Source organism: Polyodon spathula, chromosome 3 (genome assembly GCF_017654505.1).
Source record: "Polyodon spathula isolate WHYD16114869_AA chromosome 3, ASM1765450v1, whole genome shotgun sequence".
Taxonomy (NCBI): domain Eukaryota; kingdom Metazoa; phylum Chordata; class Actinopteri; order Acipenseriformes; family Polyodontidae; genus Polyodon; species Polyodon spathula.
Window position 1 is genome coordinate 88,565,971 of NC_054536.1, and position 15,191 is coordinate 88,581,161.

Here is a 15,191-nt window from a genome sequence, read left to right on the forward strand (position 1 = left end):
TATTTATTTTGTATCCATTTCATAATGGGGCATTGAAGGTGAAATGTATTCTCCAAGGGTTCAGTGGGCAGTGAAATTTCACCTGGAACAATTTTGAAGGACATTTGCAACAAAAGTAATAAACATTTTGCAGCTACAGTAAGCAGTGAGAATTTTACAAAGTGAAATTTGTTGATAGTTTAAATACATATAATTGTTGTAATTTCTAAACATAGTGCTCTTTTTACAACCTTTTTTTTTTCTTTTCCTTTTCAGTTCCAAAATGGATACAATGAAGCCTACCCAGAGTCCTACAGCTTGATGGACTGCACTCAGCCTAAACAACCTCTTCACCATCAGGACCCAACATCCGGTGGCTTTCCATAACTACAAACCCTCATACCATGCCTGATGGGTTATTTTTGCTTGCATGAGTGCTGCCTTCTGAAGGATAGCTTATTATGTGAAGAATCTGAACTGGCAAAGTGGCTTGATAAGGAGAATTAAGGCTGGTTACACTGTGCAGGATTTTAATCCAAAACTTTTGGGGTTTTTTTGAGGAGAAGGATCGCTTTTGATTTCTTGCACTAAAAGTGCATAATCTAAACAAAGACATCTAAGAAACACATTTCGTTGTTATAAACTATGTTCTTTGCTTTCAAGATAAATTTGGGAATATAAGATAAGGCACATGGTAGGTAGTAGCTGGAATAGAAATACAATGCACTAGATGAAAATTGTGACCCCAATAGATTTTACTGCACTAAGTTTTTCTGTGGAAATAGGTGCTGTTTAATCAAGATGTATATCTTTGGTTGAAGTATTGTATGTCCAGTAGTTACAAACAGAAGGTCTAGACTAAATAGGTCTTCTGTTAATCATAAGGGGGCTATTAATGGAGGTTTTATTTAAGTGTGACTTTTAATAAAATATCCCAAACAAACTACAAAATAAAACTCTATTTATTCCTCAAATCAGGTCATTGTAAATCCACACTATTTAATTCCACCTTATGATACTAACCTGTGAATTATTTCCTCATAGACAGCTACAATATTGCATTTTTTTAATGGCAATAGTAACAGATGCTTGTGGATCATGTATTGGTTAATTTTGTCAAGATTATTGTCTAATTTGACAGTGTAATGCATTTTAAGTAAATGTAAGTGGTAATTTTAATAGGCATTTTTATGTCTGAATTAGTAGCTTTTTTTTTCAAATGTTTAAATCATGTGCCTTATCTTATTAGAGAACAGATTAACTGTTTTTGTCTAAAATTCTATGCAATAATTTTTCAGCGCTTTCAAAAAGCAAAAACTGCAGTTAAAGTTCAATGATTCCTAAACATGTTAGCATGTCTGCATGAGGTTTTTTTATTTGTTTGTTTTTTTCATTAAAAAAAGAAAATTGTGTGGAATTTATCTTGTAGGAAATTTCCAAAAAAAAATGTAAACAAATTTCTATTTCTTTTAGCACTTTTTGAATTTAAAGTATTTTTTTTTTTTTTAGTTTTAGAAATAGCAAAATTGAACGTTACTTTTGTATCGCACTCTTAAGGGAGAGAAATCTGAATTAACAGGGTGAGCTTTTATTTTAGCCTTTCGATCCCATTGTGTCCTTCCAACCCTTTTCTACTGTAAGCCAGCTGTTGACTTCAGTGTTGTAGAAAAGAATATAGTTACAGGGGCATCCTCTGAACCGTACAAGTCCAGTGTCCATAGGCGTTGTGGATCGTAACAGATTCAACAGGGCAAATGTTTATGGTACATGATACCAATATCTATGGCTTTGTCCTATTGAACTTGCTCAGACAAAACCTTCAGTTGTATTAAACATATACAATATTAATTGGGGGAAAAAAGTTTTTTTTTGTTTTTTTTTATATATATAAATTTCATACAACTTCATCTGTGTTTTAAATGAACATCAAATATTTGCTATGTTGTTGTAATTTTTAGTCTTTGTACCATATTATGTATATGTAATTAATAGTTTTATTTGTCTTTTTTGTAATATAATTATTACTTCATAAACACATTTAATGAATGGATTTGTAAACTGCCAGTTGTAGCATAAACAAGTGTTTTGAATAATTAATTTAAAATGTCAACGGCAAGAATTTCATCCTGCCGTCTGTTATGCTGTAGTATTTAGATAATATGCTGAAAATCATTTAGGACAGTAGTGCAGTATTGGATGACAAAGGGGTGTGTAGACATGCTAGGAAATAGTTTGTATACTGTAGTCCTGTTCAGTGATATGCAGGCAGAACACTGGACAGCCACCTGACAAAAAAAGATAGCTATTAGCGGTCCCCTGATGCAGTTTCAGCTGATTGAATGCATTGTAAGGGGAGATGCCCTTTTGTTAAGAAAAATACATTCTATAAACTTTTAGAATAGACCCCCAGAATAGATTGTTCTTTGCCTACCATCGTACTAGTGGAAGTGCACATTCCCAGTGTGGAATGCAGGTAGGCCAGTGCCATTTTGGTACAATCAAAATATGTCAAAGTCAAATTGAAAAATTATCAGTGCTTCCAAACAATTGTCAAACATACATTATTAAGAATACCTCAACATACTTTTCTGAATACAGTAGAACCTATCATATCCGATCATATAAGAGACCCTCTATTACCAGCTGAACGGGAGAGGTGGACACTGATCAATTTGCATTTGATAATGGATCTAAAACAGAAAATTCAGCTTTTAGCAGGGCAGAATGGATTAAGCTGCAAATAAACAAAGGAAAGACAGCGTTTGAAAATTCAGTTACATTTTTGCTGTCACTACAGAAAGCAAACTGTTCAGTTTAACAATGTTCAATACAAGAAAGCAGGGGATTAATGTAATTAATGTACTGTTAAAAAGATTTAAAAAAAAAAACTAATAATTTTTGCCAACTTCCAAAGCCAGTTTGTGTTGTGTGTGCGCTCTGTTTATTGTTTTTATTTTAATGCCATTTCTGTCACGGCTTAACGCACATTTACATGGCATGGACTAAAAAAGCAGTGTAAGAACTGTTTTTGGAATGCTGTTTTTTAAATTGCCAAATATTGTATTACAGTGCTTTGTGTTTTCACTGATTTTCTTTGCATAGTAGACGTGCAGTGCTGTACTTTGGTGTTTTTGTCACACTGATGTACATGACATTGTTCATTTATACTGTCCCGGTGACAATAAATAACTACAGCTGTGGCCAAAAGTTTTGCATCAACGTAAAGAATGAACTAATTTTGCTTCATAAAGTCAAATGAAACCTACTGAATAATGTTATGTTAACATATTGAATTACATAACGCTTTGTAGTTTTCTATATACTTAACAGAAAGCTTACAAATTTAAAATGTAACATTTCTGACATGTAATACTGTACAACTATTATGGCTTCTGGTTCACTTTTGAAATATTTTCTATAATTGTGCCTCAATCCTAAAATTGTAGGTGAGGCAAAACTTTTGGATATGACTGGTTTTACTGCAATCTCAAAACAGGTTCATGTTTTCATACTATACGTTCTTTAAGTATCAGTTGCATATACAGTGTAAAATCGATGTACACACACTGTTGCTGACAGCTCCAAGCAGAACTCTCCGTATAGCTTACTTGGCATAACCTTAGCTTAAGGTACATCGCATCATGCTGTTGGAAAGTATTTTAATTCAAAGGTACTTCTCGTACTGTAGTTATAGTAGTTGCAACCTGCCTTTTATAATTGAATTAATTTGGAGTTCAGAATTGTGTATCCTTGACCAATTGTATACATATGACCTAGGTTTTATTCCTATTCTAGTGAAGCTATTGCTACTGATGATAACATTGCTGACGAGTGACAACCGCGTGAGACACTTATTAACAGCACACTGTTCAAAAAATAAAGTCCAAGTAATTAGTACTAATTGAAACATTTAACAAATAAATACATTAAACCGTCTTCAGGGACAAGTATAACAATCCAGTTGCTCCTGTTAACCTGGGTGGCCATGATTCTTAGGTAAGTAAAATTAGAGCACGTCTGTAATATCATTCTTGCATCTTACAAAGCTGTTGTAAACACACTCTGTAGTACAATGCACTTTTAATTTTATACTTAAAACTTTTACTTTTTATGCTTGACATCTAAAGTATCAGCACAGCCGCTCCTTACTTACCATAAAATCACACCCAGTGGCATGGTACTTAAGTTTATTATAAACCCATATCATAATAAAAATAACCCCCAGTGGTGTGGTACTTAAGTTTATTATAAACCCATATCATAGTAAAAAAGGACAGGGTCAGACAGATGTTTTTCAGGAATAGTAGTGCTAAAAGCCATTGTGTTCATAAGGCAAGATCCCTTTTCACCTTTACAAACAAGGTGTGGAAGTAGCTTTAGTTTAATTATTTTGTAAAATTACAAAATTGCATATAGAGATCTTGAGATGGTTGAATTGAGCACTTGGTAGGCAGACGTATTACTGTCATGAACAAGAAGTACATTTAAAAATAGTCTATTTAGAATCGTAGAGTATGAGGCATATTTAAGTTACCATGGGTTTTAGCAGTGTGACAAATTAAGAATTTATAACATCTTGCTTAGAAATTCTTATTTTATGTTATTCAGTCGCGAAAATAATTACTAAGGCTATAAATAAAACAGAATTTACAGGGTAAAACATGAGGGACGAGCCAGAGATTCCAAACTATTAGAAGGCTGCTATAATTTCAGATTTAAGGCATAAAAGTCTCCCATGTTTTGTTTGTCAAGTGATAATTTTATCTGAGGGTAAACAAAGGGCAGCTTGCCCTTAACTATCACAGCTATAGACTGTCATAAGAAACCCCCATGTATATATTTATTAAGTTCATGTGTTTTCAGTAAACCAATGTTTATCTAGCCTCCCCCCTCCCCCCCCCAAGTTAAATGCACTAATTTTCTAGGTGGAAGTTTAAATGTGAATATAATATGATAATCCAGTGTTAGTAAACATATAGAGTTGGGAACAGATTCTACATCAATTTTAAATAAAATAATGAGGCTTTAAGGGAATATAATAGGTTGATTTTATATAATCACTGTAAGAAAAAAAAAGTTTAAAGGGATAACAATGAAAAAAGAAATCCACAGGTATAGCGTGCTATGGATAATCACATTTATTAAGCCAAATACATATTGCCCGCATCACTAAGTGCCAAACATGCAGTACTACTAAAGTATTGTTTTATTGTAAGAATTACATTTGTATTGTACTATATGCATACAGACACTTATTATTGCTGTAGTAGCTGAGCTTCAGTAGAACACATCGAGAGTTTAATGCCTACATCAGCAAAAAGTTTAGATTGTGCATTTTGTGTTGTTTTATTGTTGTAAATTATTACCTAGTGTTAACAGTATTACTGTAAATGTTATATTCTTGTAAAAAAAAAAAAATTGTCTTCCAATTGTATTTCTTGTCATACATTTGCTATGCTTGCACATACTGTGTCTTTGGGGGCATGGTGTGTAGTAACCACACTAACCTTCAGTGACATTTGTAAAATATAATATATTCTAATAAATAGTCGCTGAATGTATTATATTTTTGTTGTTGTCATTACTCATTTTGTACAAAAAAAGGTTGCATTGTGTTTTTAAATATACTTGATTTCCAGTATACTGTGTCCTACCACGTATAGCTAACAGCTATGCATGTTATTGCAGTTTAATATTAGTGCTGATCTCAACCAGAATTTTGACCCTGATCCTGGTAAATTCAGGGTTATGTTTCATCAAACTAAATTGCTAGAAACAAGTACCTCTGCCTGTTGTAAAAGCACAGTGGTTGCTATCTGTAACAATTACATGCTGCCCACTGGTGGTTTTTGCAATGCAGCCCAGAGAAAAACAGGAAACTTGATTTTTTCAACTCTGACCACCTAAATCACATGACTAAATTGCACGTCGAAGTTCGGCCAAAAGGACACAATTACAGGAGGTCAGATGATACACCAAAGATAATATGTTGGCAAAAGTAGAGAAAGTACAAAACAGTAAGGTAAAACGTTATCATAACCCTGGTTCCGTGAAATAGAAATGTAACTATTACCGGATGGATATTTACCTCCTTAAGACCCGAAACCTGATTAATATATAACTAGGCTTGGCAGGATTCGATTTTTATCTGTAAATGTTGATAAAAAGTCTATTTCACCTCACACTCACAGACCGATGAAGAAATATTTCCATCATTGTTAATCGAAATTTATAGAATGGGGACGTAAGAAAAATGATGGTTGAAAACACATTAGAGTTCATGAATGTGTATAAAATGAAATGAGGTGAGGAAGAGCAGTATTTACATCTCTGGCTAGAGCAGCTTACTTTGAGGAGGAGCTGTGAATAATTTATGCTGCATATTAATTATTCAAGTGTATAGTACGGTACATTGGGGTTAAAGTTGAGAAACATCATATCATATGCAGTTACGTTTGTCACGGGCGGTCAAACTGCACTATAACAATAGCTTTGTATGTACATGGCACGTGAAATGCCCTGTGATAACAACACTTGATTACTGGAAAGTGAAACCCAGTCACCGCCTGCCATGTCTGGTGTGGCATTACGTCCAATCACCGTGCCTCAGTGTCTATAGAAAGATACAGTTTGTTCAGAAAAGTTCAAGACAAACATTGCATGCGCCTTTCTGAAGACCGACTTGGACAGCTCAACAGTTTGTAGAATTTTGTACAATATAAACAAACTTAAATCTGGAGAGCTTTGCTGTGTCTCGTGTTTAGGTTTTCGGAATGACTTGTTTTACTGAGCGAGTATAGACAGTAAAATACAGAAAACATTATTAAAGAAATAATATTGAAATAAAAAGTCTATCAATTTAAATCAAACATCAGATCAATCAAATGACTAAATTAAAGACTAATACTATAAAATACCATATCAAAATATTAAAATGTTAAATGAAAAATGACCAACTAATCTACAGTCTTATAGCAAAAAGAAAATACTCAAATAAAATAATAAAATAATGTAAAATTAAAATATTAGAATAAAATATTAGACATAAAATAAATGCCAATTTAAACTAATAAAAAAATATAAAGATAATAGAATATTAAACTCAACCAAGATATCAAAACAAACTAAAACTAAAATAAAACAAGTTGAAATACAATATCGATTAAACAACAATAAAAAGTGAAAAGGATATTAATAAAATGTCAAGCCTGATTATTCATAAACCCCTGCGTTATCCTTAACACTACTCAAAATCCAAACATAAAATCCAACCACTTAAAATCAACACAATCTCAATACAGTCAAGTATAAACTATCTATAAATTTATCAAACCAACCTGCTACTATGCCAAATCTAAAACATCACTCTTAAAAGCTATAAGTAACTCAAAACAATATGATCAAAACTAAATATGAACTATTTAATAACCAATAAATGTATATCATAAAACAATCGATAAGAACAAATCAAAATACAATCGCTATAGAACAATAATTTTACCAGGGCTCAAAAGTAAGATAATGAATAAAAGTATTCGCTATATATGGCAACTTATCATTTACTAGAACATTCCAAGTGAATACAAGTAACTCATAATCCCATTACTCTGAACTAATACAAATAAGTAAAACAATATTAATAAAAAATGAGGTCTTAACTAATTACGAACAGTGTATACTACTGCAATATCATACATAAAACTTATACTGACATTTCTATGGGAAGCAAGATAAGCGGGAAGGAAAAACATATATCCGAGCATAGCATTTACTTACAAAACTCTATAACAATTTCCTGTGGAAGAAATTGTGACAAAATGCATATAATTCAACAATAATTTCGTTTGGAAGGAATGGGGACAAAAATGCATGCAATTTGACAATAATAATGTATTTATTAACTTCACAAAAGCAATTGGAGGTAAGGCATATAAATAATCACTTAAATAATCACTTCACTTCCTCTTTCTCTTGTACTGCTGACCTGTCCTTTCAGTGTCAGTGACTTTACTGTGTTGCTATGTAACCAAATGCTAACCAATACTTATGCACTCCCCTGAAAGCTAGGTTGTGCTTATCTATGCCAATGTCTTATCTATGCCAATGTCAATTCAAAGCAGATCAAATTAACCGTAATCAGAAATATAAAACAATATAAAGAAAATCTGCTTAAACATGTAAAAGGTGTGAAGTGTAATGTGTGTAAGTTTTATCTCACCTGCTTCCGTTGGTTTAGATAGACGGGACAAGAGCGCTTCTTGCAAAAAAGTATTTACGGAAGGAACGACTACCAAGTCTCGGTATTGGTTTAAAATCAAATTCTTTGTTTTAAATTGTCTTAGGTTCACAAACATATTAATAATAAGGTGATTACAAGTTAAATGATTATAGCATACAAAAATACATCACTTTTAGACAAACCCCTCCTATAATCTCACTGTATTCCAAGATACCCCTTAAATGCAAATATACTTTTAATGAAAACCATAAATCTCAATTACTGGTATGTTAATAGATTGGTCCCAATCAGTAAATAACAAACATAAGAATATTTGTTGGAACAAAATGTGTTCTGTTCAAAATTTAACTATTTAAATAGATATACAAATTTTTGATATATTTCTACTCTAACAGTTTTCTCTGAAATACCAATGCTTTAGTCCCAGGTCATCTGTAAAATAACAGTAAGAAAAATAACATAAAGCATTTCAATTAAACTGCAGAAACAAGCTACGTGGGAGTGCTCAGCTATATTTACCAATTAGAAGAATTTACAAAGATTGTAGGTGGTGAGCTGAGTCTCCCAGGAAAGTTCTTAGTCTGATGCTCAAGCGTGCCACCAACTCATCAGGATCCGTGCATGTGTACGTTACCTATCTAGGTGTGTGTGTGTCCCTATCTAAAATGAATAGTCTGAACTCATGAGTGTGTGTGTGTCCCTACAAGTGCTCTTCCCATCCGAATGAACACACTGAACCCATGAGTGCGAGCGCCCGCGAGTGTTCTCTCTATAAAATAGAGACCTCTTGCTGGTGTTCAGTGTCCATATTTATCCTGTGTTCTGTAGCAGGTCCTTCTCCATACTCTCTTGTTCATGCTTTATGATCAATTCCTTTTCCTTGTACTTAAAATGTCTATAGAAAGTCTTCACCCCCCTTCAAAATGTTCACCTGTTGTTGCCTTATAGCCTGGAATTAAAATGCATTAAAATAGTTTTTCATTTATCTACACATCCTACCCCACAACTTCCAAGTGAAAAAAATATTCTAGACATTTGTAGAAAATTATAAAAAGAAAAACTGAAATAGCTAGGTTGGATAAGTGTCCACCCCCCTTGTAATAGCAATTCTAAATTAGCTCAGGTGTAACCAATCGCCTTCAAAATCACACACCAAGTTAAGTGGCCTCCACCTGTGTTATATTGTAGTGATTCACTTGATTTCAGGATACATTAAGCAGGTAAATGTTTGTTTTCTTCTCTGATCCTCAAATTGTACAAGGTTGTAGGTTCCAGGCCAAGCATGGAAACCTTCCATGTAGTCTTTCTTGCAGGGCAGTACTATGGGTTCTCCATTGCAATACACATTGCAAACAGCCACTCTCCGCACAATAAGGGCAATCTGATCTATTGCTGGTCCATTCTCTTAACACATCAAGGTCCAATACTGGATAGGGCTCAGCTCCCTGTTCTGGCAATGCTTGTTCAATTTCCCATCCAGATTCTAGGGGACGTGTAATGTGACCTGTAACAAAATGCCAATGCCAGCAAGTATGGTGTGGTATTTTACCTACACACTAGTGGTTGAAAAGGTAGGCAATCAGTACCTGTGTCCCCCATAGCTCTGATACAACAGTTATCCCCTTGTTTACATAGTTTTTTTTCCATTCACATTCATCCTAATAAAGTAGCTGGACTTTGTTTGACCCAGTAACCACAACCTCATTGTACTTTGTATGGGTGATATACAGTTACTTTTCGCCTGCTCTTAGTCCAGTGGCCATCTGTTGGTTCATGATATTTCCTTTCCTGTAGCTGAAACAGTTCAAACAGCCCCATCTGTTCTGAAAGGAAGGTCAGTCATTTTCAGTTTGCTGATTTCCTTGGATGTTACTCTTGGGTTCTTTGTGACTTCCTTGATGATTTTCCGGTTTGTTCTTGGAGAGATTTTGGTAGGACAACTGCTCCTGGGTAGAGTGACTGTGATCTTGAACTTTCTGCATCTGTCTGACAGTGGATTGATGGAGCCCCAAATCCTTAGAAATAGTTTTATAACCATTTCTAGACTGATTAGCATCAATAACTGTTTTCCTGCGGTCCTTAGAGATTTCTTTTGATCGGTGCATGACATGTTTCCACACACCTATATGTTGAAGACCAAACTCACAAAGTTTCTGATCTTTATAAAGGGTGGGGCCTCCCAAACTCACACCTGAAGATCTACCTAATTATTTAAACACCTGATTCTAATTATCCCCTTAATTGAGCTGATAAAACCAGGGGTTCACTTACTTTTTCACACCCTGAATCTTAATTACTCATTGTTTGTCTAATTCATACATAATTTTGTTTCAAAAGACATGGAATTGGTTAATATAAACCCTACTGGATATTTAAGTTTTGATTCAAGAAGGCTATAGTGGTAAGAGCCAGTACATATATATGAGTCAGTACATGGAAATTCTGGCCCGTGATTGGTTAAAACATCATTATAGGACCACAAATAGATTTAACTATTGCCCTGACCTTACACCACCAGGCAACAGTCTCCCTCGGACATGTGATTGGTTCATTATCACTGTCAGCCCCGCCCCTTTTCAAAGGAATGCCCTTCACCTCCACTCCCAACAACAACTATTCTGAAAAAAAAATGAATTTTGAGGTTTACAGATGCTGTCTGAACAGGTGTGTCTTGAAATGGTGCCGGAAGGTGGTCAGTGACTGAGCAGCCCATTAAATGTTATCCATGGGTAGATCGTTCCATCACTGAGGGGCAAGGGTGGAGAAAAAGCAGGCTCTGGAAGCAGGGGAGCGGAGTGGGGGTACAGCTAATTTGCTGGTGGTGGAGGAGCAGACGGGGCGAGAGGGGGTGTAGTGAGATAGGGAGCAGGAAGGTGAAGACAGCAATAGGCGAGTACAAGAGTTTAAATTCAAATGGGATAATTACATGTAAGAGCAAGAGCAGTTAACTTTAATACAAATATTTGCTTTACCAGTAAAGTCCATTAAGAGCACGTAGTAAGTACGATAAATGGATGAGAATGATTTCAAATAAAACATTTTAGTCAGAGCAGGAAGACTTGTGTATTACTCATGCATACTTTTTATGAATACTTGTTTGTGCTGGGATAGACTCACCCTTATCCAGGGTGGCAATTGTTACAAAATATCACATTGTAAAGTATCACATTTCAGAATATCACATTACAGAGTGTCATATTACAGAGTATCATATTACAGATGAGCAGCTGTAAAGTACAAGAAAATCAGTAGCAAAAGAAGATCAAATTCAAATAAGAGCAAAAAATAGAGAACACAATAAATAATTACATGTAAGAGCGGGTTCGGCTAAGAGCAGTTAACTTATATTAACAATATCTGTATATACAAGTTAAGTCCAGTATGAGCACGTAGTAAGTACGATAAATGGATGAGACTTCAAGGGCATAAGCGAGTACAAGAGTTTTGAATTGGATGCAAGCCGCGATAGGGAGCCAGTGCAGTGAGCAGCGTAGTGTGGGAGAAACGAGAAAGGGTAAAGTCAAGGTGAGCAGCGGACGGATGGCAGAGGCAGGGAGGCCACCCAGGAGGGAGTTACAGTAGTCAGTACGGGACAGTAATTGGGCTTGAACTGAATATCTTACATTGTAATCTGTTACAAAAAGAAGAGGCCTTTGACATTCAACAACCCATGACATAAAGTTCTGTTATCACATTCATGAGAGATATTATACAAAGCAGTGTTGGCTCAAGTTACTTTCCAAGACTCAGTGTCATTCTAATAACTGGATATGCAAACACCAAGGTTGGCAGTTTAATAAACCTGATATTGAGCCCTTCTAACCACAATGAAGAAAAATTCCTCCATTATTAGGTAATTTTATTGATTAACAAAAGCATACAAGATAAACAGGTTTTATGTTACGGTGCATTCAGCACAAAGTGAATGGATGCCTGTCTTTAGCACTTTATAGCATATTCTGGTTTACCTTCCTGACAGCTTACAACAAAGAGCTCTTTCTAGCCAAGACGCGTTATTATTCATCAGATGAATGTTCATTTGTTGGATTTTCTTTAAGCATGGCTTATAAAGTTTTAGGTTTCCACATGGGCACTTGAATAACAGTAGAATATCTATTTACTACCGATACTTGCTCTTTTTGTTTTGACCTTGTGGCTGTTCAGGACAAGTTTTTGGCGAGTGAATGCTTTTCTATCAACTTTACAAATAAAACCATGGTAAATAAGTTAAATGTAAAAAAAATATATATATGTTTTATTTGTATACCTTATTTGAGATTTTGATATATCTAGCATAATTAAAGTACATCATAAAGTCACTCAAGTGATGTCTGCTGCTGAAAGTTAAAGCATTTCCAGGGATCAGTTGCAGCATGTGGTGGAAGTTTCTGTGTTTTGTTTGGTGCTTCCACTATATAACATGTACATAAAAGCACAACATGATTGCATTTCTCTACATTTCCAAAAGGCAAGAGATTTGTTGTTAATCCAGCTGGCTTTCTTACAGTTATACTCCCCACACACTACAGCACTCATGTTTCTAAACAAGGGCCATCCCATGCAACGAGTACACATGTATATTCGTAACGAGTATGATTGTTTTTCCGAGACAAAAGCATACACATACAGTCATTTTGGATTAGTAATAATATTCGGGGGGGGGGGGGGGGGGGGGGGGGGGGGGGGGTTTGGTGTAAAAAATGCATTGATCTCCCGACTCCATTATTTTAAAAGATTATATTTGGTGATTTTATACGGTTTTCAAGGTTATTCATTATGTCCATGTGCCCACGTCCATCAAAACTAACTTTGTTGTAATTTATCAAAGAAAAAAAACAACTAGTAAACATGTGTTTGTGTGTTTTTGGGTCTGTGTGGATTATACTATCACTATGTCCTTGTCTTGTAGTATTACTATTCCTCTGTCTTTGTCCAGGCAAAGGGTCCATATAAACAGCTGTTAATTTACTACTACTGTGGGCTTGCAATGAATTTTGTTGCTAAGCAAAGCAGTAGTATATTATTTGTATAGTAGAACATAAACATCCTGAAAATAACAATGAGAATATAAAAAGCAAAGATGAGAAGATTTCTTCAATGATAATGGACTAGTAAATAAACATGACATCTTATAAGGAGAGTGCAGAATTTGAATGATAAAAACTATTCAAAATACATACTATGAGTCATGTTTGCCAATGTGCTAAGATCTGGTTAGCTTGTACTGTTGCATTGCTCCGGTATATTGTTATAGTGTCAGTAACTATCTTTCCATAGGGGCTTGTATTGGGAATTGGACATCTAAAGTCAGTGAACTTTAAGTTTCTTTTGGAACTGTTCCCTGTGCTTCATTTATTCTTAGGTGTATTAAAAGCACAATATTTTTGCTTCCACTTCCTTTTATTTTGGAGACCCTTTGTATTCTTTAACAAAAGAAACAAATTGACAAAAAGAAAAAGAAAACACTCCTAGTCTTGGTTAGATACACTCTGCCCTGATGTTCAGTAGATGGTTTTGTTCAGGATATTCCTGTTCTAAGGTTCTTTGGCCCGAAGCTGCTCTTCAGTTGTCATTGCCAACCATAGGCTAGCTCAGCAGAAGCGTGCTACTTGTTAGTAAGCGCCAGTGCCACCTAGTGAACACTTAATATAATATGAATCAAAGTACAGATTTATAGTCTGATTAAGCCTTATTAGTTATTCATGTCTATGACTACCAACTAGAACAGTAGAGGAGCCTGTGAATGCCAAAGTACTTAAAATACAGTGTCTGACTAACTCCTCGGAATTATTACATGCATCATAAAAAGGTAAGAGGACAGTGAAGCAAACTATGAAAAATTAATTTATACTTACACTTTAATTCTAACCATTCAATATTTGGCAAGAATGTATGTGGAAAACCATAATTGAAACCAACATTAACACTAGAACCGCCACAGTAGTCATTGTGACAGTTTGAGATTTCAAATTTAAATTACTCTATGTGTCTGAAAGTTATGCGGTTGTCCGTTTACGACTTTTACTAAATACATGTATTAAATACCCTGATGGGATTTGAAAGGCAGGATCACGAAAATAAAGAACTTATAATCCTACCTAACTAGAACTGTCAAAGCCATCATTTTGATTGCCTTTTACAAAACATATTTTTATTTTGAATATAACCTACAATATTCCATTTAATTTTTATCTACAAGCCTGTTATCAATTCCTTTATTTTGTACAAGAAATGCACCAAGGATAGATTTCATCATTTTGATCCAAAAAACGGTACATAATTACATTTTATACTTCACATTTCTTTAGGTGTAAAATGTTCAGTGTCTTAGATCACTGTTTCTTGTTCTGCAAAACTTACTGCTGATGTTACAGAGCCACATCACGAGCAGTGCTGTCCTAAATCTCGAAGTACGGCAAAGCAGCAGGTTGCAGAAGCTCAACCTGGATTCTGTGCTGCACCAAGTGACAGAAGTGTATACTCTATCACAGGATTCATCAATTGGCAGCCCATGGGCCGAACCTGGCCCACGAGAGCCTTTCTTTTGGCCAGTAGAGCGTCAGCTGTCCTTCATTACAAAAGCTGAAATTGCTGATATGCAAGATTGTAATGTCATCTACAGGGCATTTGTGACCCCTAACAAGAGGTTTTTTGTTGTTTCTTTTGGCAACCTAATCAGGAAAAAATCAGCTGATTGTCCTGCTTTCATTCTGATGAGATCTCATTTTGGCATTTGTCACACGTCTCTGCCCATTTAGCTTAGAGTTAGTACGATATGAAAACAGTAGTATGGAGTATTATTATTTTCCTTATTTCTGATAAACTATCTGAATAGTGTTACAAATATTGCTGCACATTAACTGAAACGCAAAAATCCATGTCTGTCTAAAATGGCAAGTGATGTGTGGTATTAACACAACATCAACAAAGTGGTGCTTCAGATTTGGCAAGCATGTCAGAATAGGGGGATACA

At 34.9% G+C, this 15,191-nt stretch overlaps 1 protein-coding gene across 1 annotated transcript in view; it reads left to right on the plus strand.

Annotated features, from left to right (window-relative positions):
- The window catches only part of LOC121313592 (aryl hydrocarbon receptor-like), an 85,910-nt gene extending 83,867 nt beyond the window's left edge, over positions 1–2,043 (plus strand). The window contains exon 11 of the mRNA XM_041246285.1: positions 256–2,043. Within this exon, the coding sequence (XP_041102219.1) occupies positions 256–366 (111 nt within the window). The 3' untranslated portion in view covers positions 367–2,043. The remainder of the gene's footprint in view (positions 1–255) is intronic.
- The last annotated feature ends 13,148 nt before the right edge of the window (positions 2,044–15,191 follow it).